The sequence below is a fragment of the Bidens hawaiensis genome, unplaced genomic scaffold, assembly GCF_021521415.1.
Source record: "Bidens hawaiensis isolate Kalapana, Puna unplaced genomic scaffold, B.hawaiensis_p1.1 tig00010168_1, whole genome shotgun sequence".
Classification (NCBI taxonomy): Eukaryota; Viridiplantae; Streptophyta; class Magnoliopsida; order Asterales; family Asteraceae; genus Bidens; species Bidens hawaiensis.
In genome coordinates this window covers 531,869-544,511 of record NW_027491771.1, presented here as the reverse complement: position 1 = coordinate 544,511, position 12,643 = coordinate 531,869, and the positions used below count along the sequence as shown (strand labels likewise).

Here is a 12,643-nt window from a genome sequence, read left to right as displayed (position 1 = left end):
GACACAAATAACTATTTGGTTACATGGGATGTCCAAGTTCAAGTTAGGAATATTTCACTATCGATATATGTATACAAAAATAAATTAATCTATAATCATCATAGTTACGTACCCTTCTGATGGGCCAGATTAAATGTAGGCCAAACAGTTGAACCAGTGGCCTGAACCCAAGCCCAAAAAAGCCATCTCGTGTTTGCCTTCTGAACGGGTGAGTCCGGTAAATTATCATAATTATGACATCTAAAACCAATATTTTAAAAACAGGTACGTACCGGCCGGTTGAATTAGTTATACCAGATTTCGGTAAGGTAATCGATATTTAGAGCCCGGTACTTTTAGGCGGCTTGTTAGAATATCATACAGCCGGTTTAAACCGACAAACTGGTTTTTCAATAAAATGATTTTTGATATTCTTTTGCGGTCCGTATTTTTTTTAAAAATGACTTTAACCTAGCGAAAAAATTAAAACGACTAAACACAGTAAACAACGATTCGTTAATCAACCAATTTTGTATCCTATAAATCCAATGTGGGTTTCTTTACATATTTTGTAGTTTATTAATTTCATATACAACATACTAACTTCCTATATTTAACTTGATTATTGTTCATATGTAATGTTTGGTTCTTATCTAATGTTTATTAATGTATTTTAGGATTATTTTTGAGTTACAATTGTATTTATATGGAATTACATGTTAAACTATTCAACCGGTTGCATCATTTTTTAGCCAAATCTGATACGAGTAAAATACCGGTTTTTTAAAACAATGATTATGTTAAAACATAATCATGTAAATACCATGATAATATAAAATAATCATGTAAATACCATGATAATATAAATCACGTAAACATGTAAATATCAGAACTGGTGAGTCCGGTAAATCGACTTAATTCTTGTTGCTTTTTTTCCCTTAATCCTTGTTGCTCCAATACTTATCTTAATTCTTTTAACTTCACACCTTTTGAGACTTAATTGCACTTTGGTTAATTTGGGAATTAATAAATCTTGATTCCGTATTTGTGACAAGACAACAAATTTATGCAGGCAGCATCGCATATGGATATATACAAATCCACATCATAACAATCTTAGTCTATTAGAACAAATTTAAACAGCATGCATATACGATATACAAGAGCCATCATATACATAATTTCTAGTTTTTAGTGGACGACGTGCTTCACTGATTCACGATAAGCTACATTTTTCTTAACCACACCAACTTGTCGGCCATCACCAACTTTTTGCATCTCACCAATACCTGCTATTTATTACATAATAGTAGTTACAAATGATGAAAAATAAGTGTATATAATCAACGAACAAATAAACTTGAATGTAAGTACCTGAGTTTCCATTAGCTATATGACTCTCTGAACAAAGATGCTGATTATTATCATTATCCTTATTAATCAATGGAGAATACAAATAACAGTCAGCTTCCAGATAGTCAATAACTTTCTCAGTCAATTTCTTGTTCCTTCTTTTAATCGGAAGAGCCACATCTTCCTGGATTCCTAAAATACCAACAAATATTAAAAAGCAAACATTTTGGGAGTTTGGGTTTCTCAATGGAAACCCAAGTTCAATTCTCACTTACAACACTCTCAAGGGGACATGGGTGGCTCAATAAGGGCATCCGGGTTTTATCACCAGTAGGCCTTTGGGTGTGCGGGTTTTCCTCAGAACTGGAGATAAGTTGGAGGCGCTTAAGGCTCCGTACGGCTGGGTAAGGGTTGAGCAGCTGACGGTGACCTTTAGCTATTGGGTCACCCCATACGGAGCAACTAGGCGCATTCTATGTCTGTTGGTCGTTTAAAAAAAAATTCAAAATAACAAATCTCAACCATATCCTTCAATCCTTTCAAAAGTAACTATTAATCAAACATACCTATTAATCAAAGGATCAAATTTCAACCAGAAAATTTTTTCACCCTCTGGACACAACATCAAGTCTTCAACAATTTTTAAACATGTGTTATGCTATTTGTTAATTGTTTTGTTTAGTTGAAGATTTATGTTTGCTCACTAAATAAAGAAACCAGAGGTTACAACTCTCTAGATTGCCAAACAAAATTTGTTGCTTCTTTTTTCCTTGCCAAAAGAAAAAATAAACAAATAAACAACCGGACATATACAAAAATAAAACGCTAAACATTTTTAACCCCGCAGCGAAACACGGTAACCGTACTAATGTATTAAGGGTAAAATACTTGTTACATATTTATTAGATTCTAATGAGTTACTTCAACTAAAAAAATGAATATCTAGACATTCTGATTGGTTTGGCTTTTATTACATGTAAAACTAAAACCTAATTGTAAGTCTGGTTTTTACAAATAATTAAAAAACAAATAATTAAACCAATTAGTCAGTTTTTGTTTCAGTTCAGCTTTTGTTGTTTCGGATCGGGTTTTAACACCTTAATTCACATGCCGGGTTAGGTGAATTTAGTTGTAAAATATTAGCTCTTAACATAAATAATAATTAAACAAATAAATAAACTCTAAATGTAAATTAATTTACCAGATTGGGGAGCAAACATTTGCTTAGGTGGAGGTAAATCAAACCAGGGTTGAGAAGAGACCAAAGGGTTGTACATGTAAGTATCCGAAATAAGGTATGCAACAACTTTTTTGAAGATCGAATGTTTTGCGGTGTGTTTCTTGTTCTTGTGCCTGTTCTTGCGGATAATTGTGTGTTTATCCATTTTTGGGATGTTTTTTGATGTAACACAAGTAAATTTTTTCATATCTTGTACCATGATTTTGCACAGACGTTGTGTTGGGAGTTTGTTACTGTTTCTTTTTTCTTTGTTTTTTTGGGACTTTGGATTATTAACTGGATAAAGGAGGTTGGATCGTCTGATGACGTGGATACACATGTGGTTTGGTGGTGACACGTGGTTTTTTGGAAGGATGTGTTACACGTGGCACATGGCAGCTGTTCATGCGTTGAATGGTAGAAGATTCAGGACGTGCTCTAGAAAAAAAAATTGTTTTTTTTTTCCTTTTCAATATACATCAATCATATCAAAAATATAAATAAAATCATAACGTTTAAACTAAGCTATTTTCGGGTGAAGAATAAAGGTAAACGAGTGAGGTTGGATTTGAAAAATTGTTAATTTGATATACGATTTCATTTTGACAATCTATGTAATTGATGAATGTACTCTGGTGGTGTTATAATTTAGTCTAGTCTCTTGCTAGGCTAAATATCTTTTTTATTTAGGTAGTTAGAACATTTATAATAATAGAAGTGAAAAACATCAAATACATAAAATTTTATGTATATTTTGTAGGTAAAAAGTTTTAAAAATGTATTATACATACTAATGCCTTAAAATAGAATAAGAAATATTTAAAAATTGACATATAATTTGATTTACACTTACTATTTGACTGAAACAAAAGTTAACAAAAATAGATTTTAAAGTTTCTTAAAACAAAAGATAATTTAAATGTATTATGTTTTTTTAGTATCTCTAGTTTCTCTTTAAAACATAATATTATTAAAAAAGTTGAATTTATAAGAGATCTTTCTTTATTAGATAGTACAAATACAAATATGGATATAGACGGCAAATGGATATCAAGCCGTGAATTAACATGTCAAACACTTTTCCAAGCCACTCGACTATCTTTATTCATTTTGGGGTTGTTTTTAATGAGAACTTAGACTATGTGTTACGGAAGAAGTGAAAATGCCAATGTGAAATAGGCAAATCACTAACACATTGGGATAAGGTAGTAAAAGGCTTTCACTTTTTTCACTTACTAAAGGGTGTTATGGGAAGTGTGTGTGAAATTCGCAAAGTAGTCATTGGATGGTATGAATTGAAGATGCACTATTGGTTTATTAATTGATTGAAAATTAAAAAAAAAAGGTGTTAAAAGAATCACAAAAAAGGGTAGCGCCCTATACTTTACTGGTGTAGCAAAGAAGGGAGCAAAGCCCTTTCACTCGCATGGTGTTATGGTGGTGAGCACAAAAAATGATGACCTGCCTCCTGTGCTCTTTCACAAAACCATAACAAATAATCTTTATTTCATATGCCAAATTTGTAAAATCTTGTGTGAAGTAATTTATAAATAAACTTTAAGATGTAAAAACATGCTGAAAGTTAGATTTTATAGAAGTCCTTTCAACAAATTTCATTTTTATTCTTAGTTTATAAAATATGTAATCAATGTATTTGATTTGTTTGATAAAAACTCTATTTTTATGAAACTCTTTTCATTATTATCGTCTTTTGCACTTTCAACTAATTTGGATTTTGTCATATTCTCATCAACCTAATCCTCTATGACCTTAATTTATTTTATAAAACTTTTCTTTAGTCTATACAAACATATTTATGAGCTCTATAAAATTGCAATCATTTTTAAGAAATCTTGGAACCAAAACACACATTAAGCATCATTGGGTTGATCTATCTGAAGTTCTATTTCTATAAGGATGGTGTGTCCATGACATTTACGGTCAATCCAGGGTATTTTTGTTGTTTGACTCTTGAAATTTTGTTTAGCACTTGACTTTGTCGTCTTTGCATTCTGTTTAGCACTTGACTTAATGAGGTTTGTATTTGTGATGCCATTTGCTTAAATCTTTCAATCATTTAGGCATCACTTGTGACAATTTAAGAGTATAAGCGTTTTTCATAAAGTGTGACGACGAAGGTACTAAAAGAATATATTTGTTTTCAATCTTAAATACAAGAGAGACTTAGCCGCCAAAGCATGAAATATGACGTGCATTTGCTTCTCATACTATCGATATTGTACGATCTATCCACAAGGAGCTCATGAAATTGGTTCTAGTTGTCTCTAAGAAGACTGTACAAAAGGTTACTATTCCTGCTACTACTCATGTCCACAAGGAGCTCATGAAATTGGTTCTAGTTGTCTCTAAGAAGACTTTCCAAAAGGTTACCATTCCTGCCACTACTCATGTCTGAGCAAGCTTTCTTGTGGAATTATCCTCTAGTCCATAGCTATTATACCCAAAACACGCTGGTGTATTTGAAGCGGTTCATTCCTTATAAGCCAAAAATCTCTTATGTCCATGATAGATTTGAGATTTGCATGCGTTGTTACAATTACCCCACCTTATAGACCCATCCTCCAATGAGGTTTGCCCCAACATACCAATCAATAGTGTGGTACTTCCCTATGGTGTCCTCCTGAACACCCTTCATTGACTCATCATCGTTGATGAGGTTTTCTCGAGCACGAATGACACATGAGAGATTCTAATACCATTTGAAACATTTGGACCATTATACCGCAAATATTGCCCCATTTTCCCATAAAGGGTTCACAGATTTGTTTTTAGTCTGTCTCAAAATGTCACTTACCATGGTACTACTCTCATCATAGCACGCTAAGATGTATTATCAATCCGTTGACGGTCGATACACCATCGATCTGTGACATTGATGATGGTTAATCTGTTGGAAGAAGTTGTGCAATCTTTGACTATGAACTCTGTATGGCCGATACACGACTTAACCATAGTATCAACCATAAACCTCTTTTTTTACAACTTGCTATGAATTTTATCGAGTGTTATGCGGTCAATATGTGACGTCGAGCTTAACCTCTTCGTTTGTAGCTTGTATACTTGTTGTAAGAGTTATGGTTGGTTTGTCATCGATGGAGATAATTAGGTTATAAGTATATGACCAAAGACTTGGAGTCCAATGATAACAAGATGTCTGTTAAGGTGGAATTTCTCCTAAATAACGAGAATTTAAGTACTCTAGTAAACCATATGACGTAGAAATTCCCATTAAAAAACTATATATCAGTTCTAGAATGTCATCCTCATCATCGTACTCAGTATATCCCACCAATAGCAATGCTATGGTAGGGTCTGAGGAGGGTAAGATGTAGACAGCCTTACCTCTATCCCATAGGGATAGAGAGGCTGCTTCCGGTGAGACCCCCGGCTCGATAGTAGTTTTGAATCAAGCCTTGGACATAAGACACATAACACTCAATCCTCGGGACACCGGCTGATTGGTGCATGTGCCCTTGTCTTTCGACTATCAACGCCACCACGATGCCTGATTAACTTTCCGCCACTTTTAACGTTATTTTCACGTGATTAGTAAAATAACGTCAAAATTAGTGCAATTTTACTTTTGCCCACCCAAGGGTTCACACATATATACATTATATGTGCGCACCGCAAGCAGGGCGTTATATCAGTTCTAGAATGTATGAACCAAAATTTAGTAATCACCTATTCATATGGAGATAAAACAAATCATCATAATACTAGCATATAAGTTTCTTTACACAATAGAAAAACACACACAAAAAGGGGAAAAAAGAAAAAAATAATAAAAGGAAAAAAAACCCAACGTTGTGCATCTATTTCAAATCATGTTTTCACACATACATTCATCTATCCTAATAGAGTTTCATTGTTTTTTTAAATAATATTACATAATTCAATAAAAAGATAAGCTTGATCATATGAAAGAGAATACCAAATTGGCATGATTAGATTGTTTAGATGCATATGGCAAGAGGAAGAAAAATGACAAAAATAATGTGTGATAAATGATAATCAAATCATACGAATATAAAACCTACATTATTTACAATCAAAACTCAAGTGGCAAATGACAACTTCAACTTGATCCTTTACTAGCTAGTCTTGTCAACATCCACCTCAATGCCACATCCTCAACTTCATTCTTTAGCATTTTTAATTGTTGCCATGCTTGCATTCTTTAAGATAATTAAGGTTTATTTAAATGGGTGTAGGATTGGTTGTGATTTATTTGGGGGGGGGGGGGGGGGGGGGAACTAAAGTGGTACTTGAATGTTCACTCTCCAAAATGATTATTGAATTAATAAGAATTAGCATCATATCATAGATGTAACAAACTGATTAATTAAAGATGGAAATATTTAGTCTGGATAGAACGCAAATACATAGTCTGGATAGAACGTGTGTAGAAAACCAATTAGTCGCGCGTAACTTCATAGCCTTTTTTAAACAAATTTAGCCCTACAAAGATCAAAACCAAAATTAATAGCAAGTTCACTTGGTAGAGATTCATAACTTCACATCATTAAACCAATTAGTTGCAAAAAACTTCAATTCATAGGCTTTTTTAAACAAAACCAAACTTTATACCAAGTTCACTTGTTTAGGATTATCATATGTCCCACTAAGACTTACACTTATTACGAACTTAAATTTCAAAGTTAGGAAGCAATTCAGACTAATAGAGTTAATCTATTTATGTAAGTTGTATATAACATTAATTTTACTATAAGTTTCTTTTAACTCATTCCACACATCAGCAACAATAGTAGCGAAAACTTGGCTAGAAAATAAATCCTCACTAATTGAGTTCAGAATCCAGGATAGAACAACATAGTTGCATCTATCCAATTGATTCATGAGAACTTGATCAGTAGTAGATTTTATGCATGTACCATTAATAAAACCAATTTTAGTTTGGTTGTATTCTTTTAATCATTTTTGTAGCTTATGGTTGTTTAACTAGAAACGATTTAGGGTTCGTATATTTGGTTAATTGAATTTCAAACATACTTGTAATTTTTCAATTTATGAAATAAAATGATGATTGTTTGTGTTTTCAACAACTGAACATATAACTTATCATTATAACTTATATATATCATTTTAAGTTTGAGGGATTCAACTTGGTTCTGACCACAAATTACATAACCTTTAAAACAAGACTAACATGACTTGCGTCGTAGTTTTATGCCATTTTCTCTATCTTATTATTGTAACTTATATATGAAAATAACCAATAATTATTTAAAAGCAAGATTTGCATGGTTTATAACGTAGTTTTATGGCATTTTCGCTATCTTATTATAATTTATAAATGAAAATAATCAATAATATATTCTAAAGCAAGATTCGCATGGTTTACATAGTAGTTTTATGACATGTTCGCTATCTTGTTCTAACTTATAAATGAAATTAGTAGCCTATAATATAATTTTAAAGCAAGATTCTCATGATGATTTACATCATAGCCTCACACATACATGTGTCGTCTCCTGATTGGTTCCTATTAACAACACAGGAATGCAGATGAAGTCGTCAAATCTATACCAAGAACCGCCGAGATAGTCAAATTTCTTGAACTAGATAACAAATTTGTAGGTTTCCCTGACGGATTTGCTAAAAACAAAGATGGCATCAGAGGGTGGAGATCTCCTTTGATCTATCTATCTTGATAAATCTTTTCCCCTCTCTCTTGATCTCATCCCTTCGGTGATAATCTAAGAACCCTAATCTGTGCTCCGATACATCAAGTAGCTATCAGCCGACCAATGATGGGATTGGTGGAGTAGGCGACTAAGAGTTGTGGTGGTGTTCAAGGTCAATGATGGTATGGTTAGAAGCATAGAGTTAAAAAATAAAATGAAAAATCATGGACTGAAATCATATATTTTAAATTATTGAATCAAATAGTGGTACTTGAATGTTCACTCTCCAAAATGATTATTGAATTAATAAGAATTAGCATCATATCATAGATGTAACAAACTGATTAATTAAAGATGGAAATATTTAGTCTGGATAGAACGCAAATACATAGTCTGGATAGAACGTGTGTAGAAAACCAATTAGTCGCGCGTAACTCCATAGCCTTTTTTAAACAAATTTAGCCCTACAAAGATCAAAACCAAAATTAATAGCAAGTTCACTTGGTAGAGATTCATAACTTCACATCATTAAACCAATTAGTTGCAAAAAACTTCAATTCATAGGCTTTTTTAAACAAAACCAAACTTTATACCAAGTTCACTTGTTTAGGATTATCATATGTCCCACTAAGACTTACACTTATTACGAACTTAAATTTCAAAGTTAGGAAGCAATTCATAATAGTTTTGTGGTAACAGACAAAACTTTTACGAATTTAAATTTCAAAGTTATACATTAATTAACATATCATCGTATTTTTTAATTTTTTTTGAGATATCATAAAAAAGTTACAAAAAAGATATATTGGTCTATTATTGAACCATGTGTGACTGATCACAGGCACCTAATAAGATTAAACCAATGACACCTAAGAACACAATTTTTGTTTTGGTGGAAAAGAAGATTCTGGTTTCTATACGGATGTAAAAATGAATAATTTAATGTGTCATCAATCATGTTGTCGTGTAGTACTAAGTCATAATTATCATTTATCAATTGCCACCCTAAGCCGCACCCGTTTACATATAACCTTTATTACATGTTTCACGTTTAATCAAAGTTTATAGAAATACCGCGTACATATTATTAGAGGATAAAGATATAATTATATAGTTTCAGGATCAAATACAAATTGTACATTATTTTTTGTTCGTATTTGTTGATTTTCGATTATGAGACGTTATAAGTATTTATTGATTTACATTTTGTTATTATTATGTTTTCTTTTTATGCTGTTATAAGTACTTTATGTTATTATTTTGTTGATAATTTTGATTCTTTTGTTCTTATTATTAGAGTTTTTTTTTATAAAACATTATTTATGTATATTGGTATTATAGTTGGTATTGTTTCCTGTGTTCTTATTTTTTGTATTGTTTCCTACGTTCTCATGTTAAGATCATTTTGTACATGAACATTTCCCTGAATATATATTTATTAATTAATATTTAAAGATTTGTAATTATCTAGAACAACGTAGAGGATGTAGGATGGTCTTTCAATAATCGACATAAACCATTAATATTTAAAGATTTGTAACTATTTTAGTACAAAGATATACTTGACAGGTTGTTTACGTGAAAAAATGAAATTTAAACAACATAATGTAGATTGTATTGTAAAAGAGGATAAAACCATCCACATCCTCTATGTTCTTGACATCTCATCACAGCATGTTTCTGATAAACAAATCCGTTTTGCAATTTTATTATTACGGGTAGTTTATAAATCTCAAATTACTATGGTGACGGGTGTGACACAAGTACATATTATACTCGTATGCGAAGTTACGGGGAGTTTCTTTAATTTCAAATGACTATGGTAACATGGCCAACATGATATAATAAGGACTAAAGTTCAATATATTTCAAAGATAAGGTACCCAAGATCCAAATCCCAAACTCTTGAAAATGTGAGTATAAAAAGGCACTTTGAGAATAGTAAAGTTTCAATTTGTGGTGTAATACAATCATCACCTTACAAACACAATAAGCATCATAGGCAAAAAAAAATGGGGCATATGGAGTTTTACAAGCCAATAATTGTTATGATTGTGATGCAATTTACATATGGAGCAGTCTCCATAACAACTAGAGCTTCTCTTTTGGAAGGTATGAACCCTAGGGTTTTTGTTTTCTATAGACAAGCATTTGCCACATTAGTCATGGCTCCCGTCGCTTACTTTTCAAGGTACGTTTTAATATCATCTTAAAGTATTGTGCATACATAATTAAACTCGGTTTTTTATCTGGCTATTGTAGAATCTAACTTTATGCCTTCCGATTTTGATATTTGTTTCTGTATGGTAGGAATAAAACTACGAGATGTAGTATCGGATGGAAAAGCTTTTGGTTGATCTTCCTGGCATCTTTGATAGGGTAAACAATGATTTCTCTATCTTTTAGTCTTTACTTTTCTCGTACCATCAAGATCTAGTGAAGTGAATACGGGTTGTAAATTCGTTGGCAAATATGAAACAAGCATGTATATTTATATCTTTATGCTTTTTTTTTAACTAAGGAGCGCGCATAACCTCAATAATCATATAATCATTAAACCTTACGAGTGGTGAAACCAGAAATTTTTTATATATTACCTTCGACATGCTTAAAATTACATGAAAACAATAACGTTACTGAAAAAGTTTAATTTTTCTTTTATTTTTTTTTTCAGAATAACACTCAGCCAAATGGTATTCTTAGAAGGCTTATACTTGGCCTCTTCATCAGCTGGAAGTGCCATTTTTAATCTTGTTCCTGCCATCACTTTTGTTGCAGCCGCCATTATCGGGTACTTAATTTAATTTTCTGTATACAAACCATGCTAAAATGCATACTAAAACTATGCATACAAACATCACAATCTTATAATTTAATGTGCATTTGTAGATATGAACCGATAAATATACGAAGCTTAAGAACCATAGCGAAGATATTTGGGACGGTTGTGTGTGTCACAAGTGCAGCTGCAATGGCACTCATCAAAGGCCCTAAGCTTCTAAACACACACTTGCCTTCATCAAATTCTGTATTGTTAAATTCATCTGAATTTGATAATATTTGGCTCTTGGGTTGCTTGTGTCTCTTTGGAAGCAGTTGCTGCTGGTCATTTTGGCTAATTATTCAGGTCTATAAAACTAAAAATTCGGTCACCAATCAGTCGCAAAGTATCAGTCACAAATTTAGTCGTGAACTGCGACCAAAAGTCTTTTGGCAATACTTTGGTCGCAAAAAAGTCGAAAAAAATATATTGTGACCGCTTTTATGTTTCAAATGTCATTTTTAGTACACACATCATATTTGTGTTGTGCATGTTATTTTAGTAATGAACTTTGTTACAATATAATTAATAGGTACCAGTCACTAAAAGCTTTCCTGACCACCTATCATTATCTGCTTGGATGTGTTTTATGGCGACGGTTCAATCCGGTGCGTTTTTATTGATTACTGACCCACATTTGGATGCTTGGAAAATTACCTCCTATTTTCAATTTGGATCCGTATTATATGCGGTAATCACTATTTCAACTTATAATATCTATGCTCATGTTAAAAATCTTTTTAATGACACTTTGCTTTGATACTTTATTGCGACCAGGCCATCGTTGGTTCAGGTATTTCCATAATCTTGCAATCGTGGATCATCCAGAAACGTGGTCCGGTGTTTTCAGCAATGTTCAATCCATTAAACACAGTAGTTGTGACCATTTTTGCTTCTATATTCTTGAAAGAACAAATATATGTTGGAAGGCAAGTAAATTTAAATATTAAGTTTCATTATTTGGGAACACACGCTTTAGCGACACTTATTGTGTCACTATAGTTTTACAGTTTGCGGTATTTTAACGTAATGTAAACGTTTATCATAATTCAGTGCCGTGGGTGTGGTCGGGATTGTGATTGGGCTGTATATAGTGTTGTGGGGTAAGGCTAAAGATCTTGAAGAAATGAAAGAACAACAAGAGAAGAACATGATGGTGTCGGCAAAAGATCAAGTAGACGTTGTAGTTTTGGTTGATGAAGCTAATATGAAGGAACCACTTTTGTCCAAACAAACAAACAAATTCTAATCTTGCTAGAGATTATGAAATGCATATTCAAATTCAAAGGCATTATATAATTTACAGGATATGTAACCTTGTTGTAAGTTATGAAATGTATGAAATTAGTGACGGATTTTGTAGGATTTGTTGTCTTCATTGATTAATTTATATGCTGTCTAATGAATTTATAAAACTGATTGAATCAGAGTATTGTAAAACTGGGCATTTGCGACTGAAGTTTGTAAGCGAAAAAAACGGTTGCAAAATTGGTGACAGCTTTCCACAGAATCATAATAGTTGCAATTAGCAAGGATCTTTTAGTCGCAAATATGTCGCAAATTTTGGCTAAAGCTTAGTTTCAGTCCCAAGAATCGTAAGAA

At 32.3% G+C, this 12,643-nt stretch overlaps 1 protein-coding gene across 1 annotated transcript; it reads left to right on the top strand.

Annotated features, from left to right (window-relative positions):
* Positions 1-10,134: 10,134 nt before the first annotated feature.
* LOC143534471 (WAT1-related protein At4g30420-like) lies at positions 10,135-12,290 on the top strand. The gene is made up of 7 exons (XM_077028949.1): positions 10,135-10,411; positions 10,531-10,599; positions 10,895-11,011; positions 11,110-11,347; positions 11,574-11,732; positions 11,819-11,970; positions 12,095-12,290. The coding sequence occupies exons 1-7, from the start codon at positions 10,233-10,235 to the stop codon at positions 12,288-12,290; spliced, it is 1,110 nt and encodes a 369-aa protein (XP_076885064.1). The 5' UTR covers positions 10,135-10,232.
* Positions 12,291-12,643: the final 353 nt, after the last annotated feature.